Source organism: Rhinolophus sinicus, chromosome 17 (genome assembly GCF_057876585.1).
Source record: "Rhinolophus sinicus isolate RSI-liver-muscle chromosome 17, RSI-T2T, whole genome shotgun sequence".
NCBI classification, from domain to species: Eukaryota; Metazoa; Chordata; class Mammalia; order Chiroptera; family Rhinolophidae; genus Rhinolophus; species Rhinolophus sinicus.
The window spans coordinates 174,478,802-174,495,168 of NC_142517.1; the positions used below are offsets into that span (position 1 = coordinate 174,478,802).

Sequence of the window (16,367 nt, forward strand, 5' to 3'; positions counted from 1 at the left end):
GGCTGCGTGCAACGCTAATCCCACGTTTTCCGGGTGGGGCGGGACTAAGCGCCGCAAGCCTTTTTCCCGCCCCGTCGCGCGCGCGTGCGCGCTGAGAGTAAATCGGGCTACTGAAAGGCCAGCCCTGGGCTGCGGGCGGGACCCTGGCTTGTCGGCTAGTGGATGGTAATCGCGCGAATTAGAAGGTAGTGTCGTGTGGCTAACGGGCATTCATTCTTATATTCTCGTAGGCTCGGGCCCCCCTCCCTTCAACTCGTCCTGGTCGATACGAGAGCGCCGCTGGCCGCCACGGGCGCCCCTCCCCCCAACCTCCACCTTCACCGCCCGGCGGGAAGCGGACCAAGCCGGGCCGCGGGCGCGCACACGTGGAGAGCGGTCTCCGAGCTGGTCTGAGCTCGTTAAGCGTCTGGTTTGGCCATTCTGACTAAAATGTATTTAGGTCTTTGTTGCAGCCAATTTCCCAGATTCTTCCAGGTGAAAGCCTTAAAGTTGTTTGCCAGGATAAACTCCAGCCCCTGACAGCCGTAACTCAGTTTGGTGAATGAGTGTGACGTTTTATAATATTGTACGTTGTGGCATCATACAGGCCGTGCAAGCAAACTCTTCTCAGTTAACAGTGATTTCTGGGTTTATTCACAAGCTGACGTCAGGCACCTGTATTACATGTGGAGGAAATATGAATACCACAAATTGATCTTATTTGAGAACCGAGAGGAAATGTCAGTTGGGGTCATACCGTGTTTCCCCGAAAATAAGACCTAGCCGGACATTCAGCGCCAGTGCATCTTTTGGAGCAAAAATTAATATAAGACCGGGTCTTATTTTTTTGCTCCAAAAGATGCATTGGCGCTGATTGTCCGGCTAGGTCTTATTTTCAGGGAAACACAGTATTTAGAATCAAATTATTAATTGATGGTACACACAATGTTTGTGATTTGTATTGCTGAAATGACTTTCAGCATTTCAAAACTGGTGTAAGAGAATGTTGATTACATATATCTTGCATTTCTGTTGGCTCTATGAAACAGTTGGGTTAGATTTATTATATTCTTTAAATAAATTATTTATTTCATGGTGTTTTCCCTAAAGTCTGAGTTCTCTGATCTCTGCTTATTTTTTAGGTACACTATTGTTCTTAACTGACTTTCCTGGTCATCAGCACTCTTTCAGGAGTGTTTGATTTCCCTCTCAGTAAATATGGAAGATTGATAGCTAATACTCTCAGATATTCTATGATGTAATTTGTAAGCCTGATATCAACCCTTCTGCTTTTCAAAAGATGCCATTTGGTGGTACACATACAATAGAATGCTTGCTATGTTCCAGAGGTTATGGGAGGGAAATGAGATTAATATAAAATCTCTGTCTTCATAGAACTGAACAGAAGGAATGTACAAAAAAACAATAGAATAACCTGTGATGAGTTTGGATTAGAAATAAGGAAAAGGTGCTGTGGGAGTGCAGAGGAAGGAATGTTTAATCTGTTGGGGGTGAGGGTGGAGCTGGGAAGCAAGGCTTCCTTGAGGAGGTGATACTTGAGCTAAATCTGGCAGAATGTTTAGAAGTCATCTGTAGTGAAAGGGAACCTTGTGAGCTAAGGAGGAGTGAGTGCTACCACATGAAGAGAGATGAGTTATATAGTGTGACTGTCCTAGTGTGCATTTGGAGAATAGTGGGATGACATTAGAAAGATAAGAGGTCCCATTAAGGAGTTTGGACTTTACCTGGTTAGTAGTTGGAAATCTTTATAAAATTTTAAATAGGGTAGCAACATGATGACATTTAAATTATAGAAAGAACCCTGTAGGTGGTTGCGATTTGAGGCAAAATATCTATTAGGTGGTCATTGCAAAGTTCAGGGGAGAAATGTTGAGGGTGCTGAACAGAGGCAGTGGCTCCAGGAGAGAACTAGTTTGAGAAATATTTAGGTAGGATAGATAGGACTGGCAGGATGTAGAGAGTGAGGAGAATTTCTAGGATGACTTCAAGGTTTCTACTTTTGCCTTGTGAAACTGGATGAGAGTGGCCTTTGGAGTCAAGCATGCCAAGGTGTGCAGGTATGCACCTGTGACTTACTAGTTGTGTGATCTTAAACAAGTTATCAAGCTTTTAAATCCCATTTGTGAGAGAAGAAGAAGAATATACATAGGGTTGTTGTGAGGAGTAGATGGGATAACATATATTTTATATATATACACACAAAATATATATGTTAACATGTATATATGTAATATATATATAAAATTGCTTATGTGAGCTATTTTTTAAAATCTTTTTATTGGGGAATATTGGGGGACAGTGTGTTTCTCCAGGGCCCATCAGCTCCAAGTAGTTGTCCTTCAATCTAGCTGTGGAGGGCGCAGCTCAGCTCTGAGTCCAGTCGCCATTTTTGACTTTAGTTGCAGGGGGTGCAGCCCACCATCCCATGTGGGAATTGAACTGGCAACCTTGTTGTTGAGAGCTCGTGCTGTAACCAACTGAGCCATCCAGCCACCCCTCCGGGAAGCTCAGCGGCAGTTCGTTGTCTTTAATCTAGTTGTGGAGGGCACAGCTCACCGGCCCACGTGGGAACCGAACTGGCAACGCTGTTGTTCAGAGCTCGCGCTCTAACCAATTGAGCCACCTGGCCACCCATGAGCTATTATTTTTATGATCAAAAAGAAATATAGGAAGAAAGACAGTTAATTGGAAAAAGATTCTGAGATCAGCTTGGGACATGTTAAGTTAGGGTGCCTCCGAGTCATTTAAATGATGATATTTAGAAGGTAGTTAGAAATAAGGCCTTGCCCTGGAATTCAGAAAAAAATCTGGTTAGGAAATAGAGGTGAGCTAAGAGATGATACGGAGCCCAGTTAAAATAAGAGTATGTAAAGGGAAGGAGTTAAGGCAGTGGTAACTTGCTAGGAAGGAGGACATTCTTCCTAATGTTTACATTGACATGAGGAAGATGCTGATAAGATTATGTTTTGTTGCCCTTCATTAGTATTCATGAAGTGCTTACCATGAGTGAAGTACTCTGATTATGTTGCATCCAGAAATATATAATTCCTTGCATACAAAAGTTGTATAGATCAGGACAGGTGTGATAAGCATCCAGTGAGTGATGCAAGACAAGTTCTTTAGGAATATAGGGGGAGGGAAGGATCATTCCTAATTGGTGATCAGAAAGGAACCATGTTACAAGTGTTACTGGAACTGTGTCTAGAATGACAAGATTGCATTGAGAGGAAGAGGAGGTGCAAATAGGGTGAGGTTTCTAGCAAATGAAGATTGAGATATTTGACCTTGGTCACTAAGATCAATGTGTTATTAAGAGAAATAGCAAAGTTAAGTGGAAGGCATTGAGAGGGGAGCAGGAAGATACGTTCTGTTTTAGAAGCATTTATTTTGAGGTGTCAGTGACATGGATTTTTAGAAATGCCTATCTTGGGAAGAGAGATCACTGTTAGGGATGTAGATTTAGATATGCTTCTGTAAGTTTTAAGATTTCTTTCTATAAGCTTTGGGTTTTAAGATATCTAAGAAGAGGAGAGAGGGATTGAGGAATGCCCACATTTCTGGGAGGAGAGTGAAGAAAACATGAAGAGATCGAAGAAGTATAGGTGGAAAGGTCCTTGAGAATTAGGAGTATCATCAAGGTCATGTGCTTCGGGGATGTCAAGGAACATGAGTCCTAAGAAAAGAATGTGATGATTTAAGAAATCATTGGTGAACTTGAAGAGAATCATGGCAGTGGTTGTGGTATAAGCCATTTTGCAAGGGTTTTAGAAGTGAGTTGGTGACAGTGAATGTAGGTTACTTATTCAAATTTTGGCTTCACGATAATTATTGGGGTAAAAGGGTTGAGGGAAGAATTTTTTTGTTTTTGCTTTCAAGGCCAAGGTGCTTGTTGGGGGAACTGGATAAAGAAATTAGGTATAAGCATTAGCTTAGGAGGAAGAGACATTGACCCAAGCCTGAGGGAAGAAGGGTATGGCTAGAGGTGCAGGCTTGAAGAAACCGGAGGACACAGTGGGGTGGAGGAGGCAATGAATGTGTGAAGGTAGAGTTCATGCTATGGCTGCCTTGGTCTCAGTAAACTAGAAGAATGATGAAGATTAGGAAGAAATTAGGGACTTGGAGGGGGTGGGGGGAAGATTTAAAGAGGGATTGTAGAGAATGAGACAAAGATGATGAGATTAAGGGGGAGATTGCTCAGAAAGTGTGAAGGTTGAGGTGAGGCTAGGTTTATACCCCAAAGCTTGATTAATCAGTATTTTTCTTAGATCCTTGGGATTCTTAGGTAGAAGTAGAAGTCTTCTTGAACATAACTGATACCAGGCCAGGGGATAAGGGTTAGACATGGTGGGGAGGTTATTCATTTAAGGGTTGGAAGGACCTCATTTAGTTCAAGTATCCTGGGATACTTGTACCAAACACTATAGCATGTATGTACCAAACACTATAACAAGTATCAGATTTACTTCTTAACCACAACCATACGATAGCATCTCCATTTTGTAGGTTAGATGAGTTTTAGAATTTAATTTCCTCAGCATTATATAGCTGTTAGTGTAAGGGCTGGGATAGAGCTAAACACAGTGTGATTCCAGAGCCTGCTCTTTTACTATATCCAGCGCTGTCCAATCGAACTATAATGTAAGCCACACATACAATTTAAAGTTTTCTACTAGTCACATTAAAAAGTTAAAAAAATTAATTTTAATAATGTTTTATGAAACCCAGTTATACCCAGAATATCATTTTATGCTGTAATCAGTGTAAAAAAGAATAAGCTTTTATATTTTTTTCATACTGAGTTTGAAATCCAGAGTGTGTTAACATGTCTCAATTTAGAGTAGCCACGTTTCAAATGTTCATAGCTAGTGCTACCATATTAGATAATGCAGCTCTATACCCTTAGACCTGAGGCCAGTCTTGAAAGCTGCCGGAGAATGCAGAATGTGCCTTTTACTTGTGAAAGCACTAATTTGTGGGAATATTAAGATAATGAAGCAGCCTGATTGTCCACTGTTCTCCTGACTTACTGGGAAAGCCTCTGAAGTCTTGAGTGCCACAAAAAACCATTGAGAGGTACCATATTTTACTGTGTATAATGGGCACCCATGTTTTTGGCCCAAACTTTCAGGGGGAAAAATTTGTCGTTTTAATTTTTTAATTTGAATTTTTATTTGTTCATTTAGGTACTTGTTTTTTGTATTAGAAAGGAATTTTAGCATTTTTTAACATATTATGGTACAAGAAATTTTATGTAGTAAATAGTTACAAAACACGAGAACAGATATAAGGTACAAGAAATTTTATGTACCGGTAACAAATTTACAATATTTATGCATCAAAGAAGGCCAAGAACTCTTCATTGTTGCACATTCATTGCAAGTTTGTCGTAAGTTCAACAAAACTGATTATCATATTCCAGGGTACAATTTTGCATATGGGTATCATTATTGATTTCTAGAGTTATACTTCTAACTCATAAGCATAAATAAAATAATTAGAAACATTTATATGGATCTGGAATTAGTATTACCCAGGTGTAATGTGCATCCTTATTTTTCCCTTAGAAATTTGGGCAAAAATGTGTGCATTATATATGGCAAAACACAGTAGTTGTTCACAGCTACTCTCATTAAAACTGGGTACCTATCAAACTAAATCAAATATATAATTAGAAGGTAATTGTTAGGATTAAGAAAAAATCCCCAGCATTTCTTTACATAGTCACTGTCATCATAATAATACACGTTTTATACAGCCTCCTCAGTTACAGAACATTTTATATGTGCTTTTTTATTTGATCCTCACAACAAATCAGTAAGGCATTATCTCCATTTACACAGGATGAATTGATTTTACAGAGGGATTTAAGTGATTTGTATCAGTTTACATGTAATAAAGATGAACCCCAAAACTTGTTTTTTGAACTTCAGTCTGGTATATTTTCCTTCTATGCTAATCAGCTTTGTCTTGTACAAAGTAAAGTATCGTTATATTTATGAATTGTGACTAGTTAACACCACTCAGAACTCAATATGTTAGCCGCTTCCCAGAAATGTGTCCTTTCAATTCCTATGTAGTTGCTATAAATACTTTACATTACTTTGCTTGTCTTACGTTACCTGAGAAAGAATCCTAAAAGGACACCTTTTTATTTGGTTTGCTTTTGGCATTGCTGTTTTGTTTGGACCTAGATTCCATAGGATCAAATCATCATGTGAGCACATAACTAGTCGTGGTAAATTAAGGATGTAGCTAGGTTTCCCCCCCACCCTGTTTTTTGTCAAAGAAAATCTTGACTCTGTAGAGGAATTGCGTGTTGTAAAGCTAGTATTTTTTTATTTTTCTGAAATCTTTTCTGAAATACGGCATTAAGACAGATGTAAACCTCACTCCCTGGATATTTTACATATGGGATTTGCATTTGAGATTTTTTTTGTTTGAAAGAGTTTCATAGCTAAAACAATTCCTGGCAGAGAGGTTTTGGATGTGCAGGTTGGGTTGGCATATAAAGAACTTTGAATTCCAGCACAGAGATTTGAGCTTCATCTGATTTTGGCTTTAGGGAACCACATGATTAGAATAATGATTTAGGCAGAATGGTATAGAGGGTAGTTACCTGATGTGTCTGGGATCTGACTAGTTCAGATTAACAGCAATTCTAGGGTCTGGAGATCCTAATTCCAAAAGAACTCAGTAATTGAAAAAGACATAGTAACTCATCAAAACATATGGATAACTGATGATGTTTAAGTGAGACTGCCATTAAGGCATTTGACTGACATCGGCATCCCAGTGACAGTACCTCCTGGCCCGGCAGATCACATATACACTCAGTATAGCACAATTATGCTTATCTTTCTTCAGTTATTACCATAGCGTGATTTACCAACTAGCTTCTGTGTGCCTTAGTCTTACAAAATAGAGATGATAATGGCATCTATTTTAGAGTATTTTTAAGAAATAAATGGTTTAGTACTGTGTGTGCTTACATTAGAGTCTGGCATGCAGTGAGGCTCTATCGATGCAAGCTGCTTTTACTATTGGTGTTGCTCTTAGGTTGGTGCAAAAGTTATTGCGGTTTAAAAGGTTAAAAACAATTGTAAAAACTGCAATTACTTTTGCACCAACTTAATATTGTTTTGTTAGGAATGTTTAGCAGTTTTTAGTTTTACAACTTATATTTTTATCTTCTAGATACTCGGTTAAAAACTAGAATGAAACAGTTGCCTGCAGCAACAGTTCGCCTCCTTTCAAGTTCCCAGATAATCACTTCAGTGGTCAGTGTTGTAAAAGAGCTCATTGAAAACTCCTTGGATGCCGGTGCCACAAGCATAGATGTTAAACTGGTGAGCGTCCCTGGGAAGCCAAATACCTTTAAAGCGAAAAAGGGCTGGACATACATTTCCTCCTTACAACTATTACCTTTCTTTTCTTTATATGTAGCAGTAAATTAGTCTTAGGACATTGGACCCTTTGTCTTATTTAAAAGTAAATTCTTAAAAATAAATTTTAATTTAAAACAACATTAGTAACATTAAAGGAAAAACTTATTCTTTAGGACTCCATTGCCTAAAACATGAGTTTAATTTGTATTTTCTATTAATATTTATCCTTGGTCATTGATATATACCTGTTTATATATTCTCATTTGCATTTATTTTTTTCTGCCTAATCTTATTTCAAAACTTTCCTTTGTTGCTTCATAGTTTTCACAATTTTTGGATTTAAGTGCTACATATTAAATCATTTGAGTTGATATGACATGACACTCATGATTTATTACAGTTATTTTGCATGTTTACCGCCACTATTATAAATTATTAGCTCATAGAGGTAAGGTCTGTACATTTTTTTATTTTTGTGTCCACCATACCTGGCCAGTACCTGCTACATAAATGGTGAATAAATGGTATATAAATGGTAAATAAATGGTGAATAAATTTGTTTGAGTGAATGTAAGAATACATTTTTTGTAATTGCCTAATTATCAAATATTTACATTATTTCTAGCATTGCAGTATTAGAAATAATACTGATACGAATATCTTTGTAGGAAAGAGACCTACCCTTTTCATATACCCCCGTGTTTCCCTGAAAGTAAGACCTAGCCAAACAATCAGCTTTAATTTTTGCTAATTTAGTTATTAATACAAGACCCAGTATCATATTACTAATATTATATTATATTATGTTATATTATATTATACCCAGTCTTATAGTAAAATAAGACCAGCTCTTACATTAATTTTTGCTCCAAAAGCTCATTAGAGTTGATTGTCTGGCTAGGTCTTATTTTCGGGGAAACACGGTATATATTTATATATTATGTGTACATAAAATACTGGTTGCTCCTTATAAAAAACTTTGTGAATTAGCTGCTACTGTACCCACTTCACAAATAAGGTTCTGAGAACTTGCCCAAAGTCATATAATTCAAAAGTAAGGGAGCTAAGATTGGAATTCAGGTCTTTCTGACTCTGAAACCAATTCAAGAGCTTTCCTCTGCCAGGGCTTCTCAATGTTTGGGTACATCAGAATAATTTATGGGATTTGTTAAAACAGTTAATGGGCCCGAGAGTTTCAGATTCTGTTATACGTGGGGCCCAATAATTTGCATTTCTAACATGTTTCCAGTTGATGCTGAGAACTATTTTATACCATATCAAACCTGTATTTTGTTTTTAAGTATAAGCTTTATAAACGTGGAAAAAAATTTGTTAAACCGAAAGAAAATTTATTTTTCTTAGACATTTTATATTTTCAGTTTAGTCTGATTAGAATACAATGGATAGTAATTAAATAGGATTAGATAATTACATCTGACATATTCATTTAAGAATCTTACTCAGACATACATTTCGTTCTTAAAGTTCTCTGGAAGAAAAACATATTTTTTTTTAAAGTAGAGTTACAAAGCCAACAGAAGTCCTCTTATAAAAGTAAATGGAAGTATACATTTTTATTTTATGTATTTTACATTTTATGTATTTTAGTCTCTTGACATTTATCAGTTTCTCTTCCTCTGCTTTGTAGAGTTTTAAAATAACTGTGTTGTCCTGCATAAATCCTGTCTTATTATGGTTTCATACAATAATAACTATCCTGGCTAGGAATGTTTTCATAATTAGTTAATTTAACAGGTTGATAGTATTTTAAACATTTCAGCAGATCTTTGTGTTATTTTTCTCAGATGCTCGGAGTTCTTATTTATAGAGAAAGATTTGCATTTCTATAGTTAATGATTTTTCTATAAAAAACAGAGCAACTATTCCCAGAATAACTTAATTTTAGATTGAGAGATGAGGAACTAAATCTTGGGTGTCTCTCCCCATCATCTGTATATTTAATTTATCTAAAAAGTACTGACATAAACAGTATTAAATAATTTTAGGTTATTGAAAAGATGTGGTATTATTTGAATACCAGAGTTCTGGTAATTATAGGCAGACTTTTTTCCCTTTGCAACTTGCATCTGTGGCCATACACATAAAACTTTGAAGTCAAGCTTATGATAGAAGTTTACTGTCAGATTTAGAATATGATATTCATAGAAAGTGTGATCGCTATAGGAATTTAGATTTTGTTTATGTTATGTATGCATATTTTTAGTATTACACTACGAATACTGAATGATTCAACTAAATGATGAGGGATATTTTTTCTTGGTTTTCAAATTAAAAACTTACTGAGATTGTGAAATTAGGTGTATTTTGTCAGATTTAGAATATAATATTCATATATAATTTAGAAAATTATCTTAGTCAAGTTTAAACATAAATTTAACATGAATACCTATGATACTGAGACAGTTCAAGGGAACCTTAAAGATCAGACTGACTTTTTTATTTTATAGTTGAATCTGAGTCCTAGAAAAATGAGTGATTTGCCCATTGTACCATAACTAGGAATTAGTAAACTTAAGAAATTAAACTCACTTCTTTAAGATTATTAGGGTTTCGTAAAAGATGCATAAATGACAAAATTATTTCAGTTGTGTTTCTGTTTTTAAATGTTGTAACAGTTTAATGTCTTTGTATACTAAAAGTATTATTTAACTTTGTGCAGGAGAATTATGGATTTGATAAAATTGAGGTGCGAGACAATGGTGAAGGTATCAAGGCCATTGATGCACCTGTAATGGCAATGAAGTACTACACCTCAAAAATAAATAGTCATGAAGATCTTGAAAATTTGACAACTTATGGTTTTCGTGGAGAAGCCTTGGGGTCAATTTGTTGTGTAGCAGAGGTAAGGTAATTTATATTGACTATTTTAGTGATTTTATAATTACAGAATATTAGAATTAAGGAAAAAACTAAGCCAGTATTTGACAGAATTTTTTTTTATTGTGATGGATGTACATAGCAAAATTTGCCATTTTAACCATATTTTAAAATTAAATTTATTGAGAACATTGATTAATAATATTACATTATATAAATTTCTGTATACTCTATTGTGTGCTTACCACCCGAAGTCTAGTCTCCTTTCATCATCATTTTAACCACTAGTAAGTGTACAATTGAATGGTATTAAGTACATTCACATTGTGTGCAACCATTATCACCATCCATCTCCAGAACGTTTTTGTCATCCCAAACTGAAACTCTATATGTTAAACTAAATAATAAATCCCCATTCTCCTTTTGGCACATCCCTGGTAACCACTGTTTTACATTCTCTATGAATTTGACTATTCTAGGTACTTCATATAAATAGGACCATACAGTATTTGTCCTTTTGTATCTGGCTTATTTCGCTTTGCATAATGTCTTCAAGGTTTGTACATGTTGTAACCTGTATCAGAATTTCATCCCTTTTTATGGCTGAATAATATTCTATTGTATGTATAAATCACATTTTGTTTATCCATTTATCTGTTGATGTGGGTTGTTTCTACCTTTCGGCTATTGTGAATAATGCTGCTATGAATATGGGTGTACTAATGTCTGAGTACCTGCTTTCAGTTCTTTTGATTATTTACCCAGAAGTGAAATTGCTGGGTCATATGGTAATTCTATTTAATTTTTTGAGGAATAGCAAAGTGTGTTTTGCAGTGTTAATATTTACAAGAGGAAAAAGTGATTTAGTAGCCCATTGACTTGGAAAACATATATTAAATAAAATTAAACAGATATATTAACTATAAGCACTTTTCAGAGCCTTTGCTATACTAAAGCACGTTGTGAATCTCTAAGTTTGGTGGTTTATAATAGGTACATTTTCCTGCACCTGCTTGACTGTGAAACCCTTTTATGAGAAGCATATCACTGTTTTTGTTGTTGTTCTGTGGAACACACTCTGGAAATACTACTCTAGTTAACACAGATAATTAGATTGTGTTCTGGAGATGTGAATTGACTTGGCCTAAGCCCTGGCAAGTAGAGACAGATTGGATCCTAGAACTTTGCTCTTCTGACTGATGATAAGGTGTTTTCAATGTCTATAAACCCCTAAATTCTGTGCCTGATCCACTGGATTGCCAAGAGCCAATTATACTTCACTGCCTCTGCCATAGATTATGTAACCAGTTGCGGCAAAGCCCATCAAGTGAGAAATTTGCTCACTTCATTTGCATGTATCTCAGTTATGTTTTACCACAGTACTCTGCACTAGTTTTGTGTGTGTGTGTGTGCGTGTGCACGCGTGTTTATATGTGTGCACTGTATTGTTTGTCTGTGTGTTTGGCTCTGTTTTATAGAGGGATAGTACCTGTGTGTTAGTGAGTCACATGGTGATTGTGAGGGTCTCGTTAGCTAAGTTTGGCCCGTGGCTGTGTAATCCTTCATTTGTGCTTAGGTTGGTAGACCTTATGTAGGTGAGAATGCTCAGGTGCAATAAAATGATAGGATTTTATTATAACCTATTGTCCCTGAAAAGTGCTATGGACACAAGATACCATTTCTATCTCCTCCTCTGGTTTCTGGACAACTATTTAGTAGCCTAGTCTCCTGAGCGGTAATATATTCTCCGGGCTTAATGTGGTCCTCCTTCTGCCCTTGGGGTGCTGGCATAGTGTAGGTTTTCTCCATTTTTTTGTGGATAGGGTCCCAGCTAGGTATAATTTACTCTTTTGACTTTGAAGCTCTGTGAGGTGATTGATGCCTATATCATAAAAATCGGGGGTGAGGGAGGAGGTGGAGTTTAAAGTGAGCGATTTTGCTTTTCTAGCACAGGGGACTAGGGGCCCTGACTGTTTAGAAGCCAGAGGTATTCAGACATCGCTAAAGGAGGAAAGACCTTGTCATTCCTTAAGTGCACTTTGCTGAAAACTTCTGTCCAAAAGCTATCACACCCTATGCTTCTGTTATCTTTCTCAGCACTTCATTTAGAGTTCACTGAGTCTCTAAATAGATTTTAGGGAAGAGTGTCTAGAGGGCACAACTTGTCATTGCCCGTATTTCTCCCCAGAGCCCGTATATGGGAACCTGTAGCCCTGGGATCTTGCAGAAAGATCTGTTTTTAAAATGGGATGGAGTTTGTACCAGGAACCTCTGAAGCTCCCAGTACTAGTACTATTGTTTAAGCTTGTAGTGGCTATTTTAGAAATCATATAATTTGTTTAAGAACATAAGTATTTGATTTTTCAGCTGTTGTCCAAACTTGGCAGATAGTCTTTAAGCTTTATTTTGGCAGAGTATTGTTGAAACATATGTAATTTGACATTTCTGTATTTTCTAAGATATGTATAATCTGTCAGAACTGAAATTAGTCATTATTAGCTTTCTCTGCTAGGTGGCAGCACTATACTTAGTCTTTTAAAATGTTCCACATAAGCCACATGATTTATCCAAATCTTCACTGTAGTTCTGATTTTACATGGCAGTTTTGCAAGTTCTTGTCCAGTGATATTCTCTACCTTGTTTCTTTATATGGTTGCTTGAACCCACTTGATATCTAAGTTAATCATTTTGTCTTTTGTTTCAGTTTTGAGACATTGGAATGCCTTGAATATAAATACTTAAAATAATTTGTTCATCAAAATTACAAAAGGAGTGAAAGAATTGTCAAGTATCACAATAATAGAAAACTGTAAACTTAAAAAAATTATGTTTGGTTTTCACATTGCTGTGTCAAATGTTTGTTTATCCTAGAAAAATATTAACAACATTTTATGGAATCTCTTGTCTTGTAAATCTTTGGTCTTTGGAAGAACATATATGTTCTTCCAAAGAACACCCCCCCACACACAATGAGTTTTTACATATGTATACTCCAGATGAGGGTATAGACCATCGTCAGAACCCCTGGAGGTTCTTTCATGCTCCTTCCCATTCAGTACTCTTCAAAGGTAATGGCTATTCTGACCTATGTTGATATAGATTAGTTCTGTCTGTTTTTGAACTTCATTTAAATGGAATATTACAATATGTATTATTTTGTCACAGACAAATTTTTTTGATGATGATTTAGGTTTTATTGTGCCTGAAACCCCAGACAAATACAGAACATTGGTGGTAAAGTACTGGACCCTGGTCAGTGCCCAGATCACCACTTCAGGACTGAGCACTCATTTCCCCCAGCTACCAAGAGTATTGGCGCCTGAAGGCTCACAGCTGAGTCTTCCTCTGGAGATTGCCCTTCAGCAAGAGGCTTGAGTATGACCTTATGTCATACAGGGCAACCTGCATCCAATGACTGGTTGACGAGGGGTTGTAAAGGCCCTATTCCAGTTCTCAATGACTCTGCCATGCTGCTGTGCTCCAGAGTGCGGGGGGCCCATCAGCCCAGGCCTTGTGACTGGCACAGCCAGCCCCACTTCTCTTTCTGCCCTGCCCCACAGGAAATCATCCTAGGAGCACACCCCAATAAACATCCTCCTCACTAGTCTCCGTCTCAGTCTTCTTCATGCGTAAGCCACCCTACAATGAGGTTTTATGGTTCGGTCTCATTCTACTGACAAGAAAACTACGGTCTTGTGAAGAACAAATGCCAGTTCTTTTCGCCCCAACTTCAAAACACAGTCAGTACTTTTTTATCTGTATGCAGGATGCTGTGCTAAGTAATTTATTTCAGAGGAACTGTGTACAGTGAAGTAAATGGAAAATGAAAATTGTGTCTTACTTAGGGACACATAGTATGTCGATGGTGGAATTAAGAATTCAGTTCTAATTTCATGCCTCCCAGCACTGAGTTTTTCACAGTAGATCATGCATGATTAGCATGGTTAGAAATGTATTTATAAGTTTAAAAATATCTCGTATTAAATAAATATTACAGACCTGCAGTGGTACGTTCAATAGGTAGGTTATCAAGGAAAAGTCAAGTTGAAATTTATGTGGAAGGATTCTGAATACTGTTTCAGAAATACAGAAAGTAACAGCTTTTCCTCAAAATTACTGAAATTATTTTTGTTGGGTTATTTTAAAGATGTTAGTAATTTTAGTTAAGAAAAGCTTAAGACTTACAGCAAAATTGACTAGAGAAATTTAAAATATATCTAATTGTATGTTCTTTATTTATACACTTCAAAAGAATAGGCAGTTTTCCAGTTTGTCAATAATAAAATGACTTTCAGTCTTAAAATTAAATGGTCCGAAGGAGTAAAACATTCTCTTTATATCTGCAAGTATCCTATTGGTATTTTAAAATGGAATTACTGATTCCATACTCTATAATGAATGTATCAGTGACTGACACAAATTGACGGATACAGTTTTCTTTAAAATCATATTAAGCATAACTTCTCTTGAAATTTATTCTTTGTAGAGCAATAATTTGGGGATATTTGTCATTCTTTAATGTTAAATTTCTGATACTAATTACTGAGCATACTGAAGTAGAATGAGCTAGAGAGTGAAAATCCTGTGTGGACCTAGTCATAAAATTTTTTATGAAGACTGTATATATTTTTCCTGTCACATGATTAAACACAGAATAAAAGATTTTATTTCTTTATAAGTAGATATTTTAAACATGTTAAAAATGATCTTTCTCCTTCCAAAGAAATCTTTAAGAAACTCATACAAGTTTTTTGAACTGGATTTTTAAATGGAAGCTAAATTACACTTCAATATTAAGAGGAATACAGAACTGTTTTGTTGTTTTCTTAAAATCAGAACAAACTCAAAACAAGGAGTGAGAAGCCTGATTCTCATTCCCAAGTTTTTAAGAGACTTGGCCAAAGGCATAAAACAGGTTACCTTTTCTGAGAATCTATTTTTTCCTTAATCTGTAAAGTGATGATAATGATTTGAGGGTCAAAGGAAATAACACATATTAAGTATCTTGAATAGCGAGTGTCATGTGCCACACAGGTAAAAGTTATTTTCACTCTGGACTTGAATATGGAAAGTAGTATGCAGCTGTATCATATAGGCAATGATATCAGCCTTGCTCCTTCCCTTCTTGGGGAATCTCCTCGACATTTTGGGGAAATCCTTTGTAAATTTTACAGCCATTCCTAAGTAAGGTCCTTCTAATTCTCACCAAAAGTCTTTATTCTGTAGCATAACTTCATTTTTTTTTCTCTTGGTTTTCTCTCAGAAGAATTAGCAGAGTTGCCAGCCATCCTCTGCATAACACCCATGTTTATTGATTCATTCATCCAACATTTTATAAAGTGGTTACAGTGTGCTGGGTATTATTCTGATCTCTCAAGTTCACTATACATAATTTTGTGATCTGTAGGTTTGTTTCTATTTTAAATTACATTAAACATCCATGGCTTAAAGAGGGCAGAATGAGAAGCTAAGTCATTTTTTTTGAAGATGGCAGTTGAGGCTCCCTTATTAGAGGGCTCACGTAGCTGTAAAAGGGTAGGGGGAAGCTCCTAGCATCACTCTGATGGTTGCTGCCTCCTGTTCCACGGTGTAGAGTACCTTCTATGCACTTTAGAATCATGGTGGTAGAGCTTTAGTGAGAATAGGCACAGGAATTTTGAAGCAGTTGGGATAGCCTGCTTCCTAAATGCAACCTCTTCACAGGTAATAGAACTCTGTTGAAAGGGGAAAAGCTAGGGCCAAAGTCTCTTTCTTGCTAGTTCTCCCACAGTGGGAGAAGTTCTGACGTTAGAGTGCTCAGATTAATGTACAGCTGTGCACAGGCTGCAGACTCACACAGAGGAAGACATTTTTCTTTCAGTCGTTCAGGCAAAATCCATGTTTCAACTGAATCATGAGTTTTCAGACATCTGTTTCTGTACCAAGGTATCCTTCCAAAAGTCAGGAAAAGAACATTAAAAACAAGACTTCAGCATAATTATCTTAAATGAATTTTTATTAAGCGAGGATTTTTTATGTAAATCACCAGGATATAGCTTACGTTTTTAATTTACTTTTTATATAAAACATTAAGAAAAATTATGCTTATCTAAAGTTTAGATGCTTTTATGATTCTAACTTTGTAATAATACTATAATTTCTTGA

General features: G+C 36.3%; 1 protein-coding gene across 3 annotated transcripts in view; it reads left to right on the plus strand.

The window, feature by feature from the left end:
* The first annotated feature begins 50 nt into the window (after positions 1-50).
* PMS1 (PMS1 homolog 1, mismatch repair system component) overlaps positions 51-16,367 on the plus strand; it is a 67,713-nt gene continuing 51,396 nt past the window's right edge. Inside the window, exons 1-3 of one of the 3 annotated variants that reach the window (XM_074339178.2) lie at positions 51-185; positions 7,195-7,346; positions 10,066-10,248. In XM_074339178.2, coding sequence (XP_074195279.2) covers positions 7,215-7,346; positions 10,066-10,248 — 315 coding nt within the window. In that variant the 5' untranslated portion in view covers positions 51-185; positions 7,195-7,214. The remainder of the gene's footprint in view (positions 186-7,194; positions 7,347-10,065; positions 10,249-16,367) is intronic. The other 2 variants (XM_019740744.3, XM_088794533.1) reach the window with 2 other exon arrangements.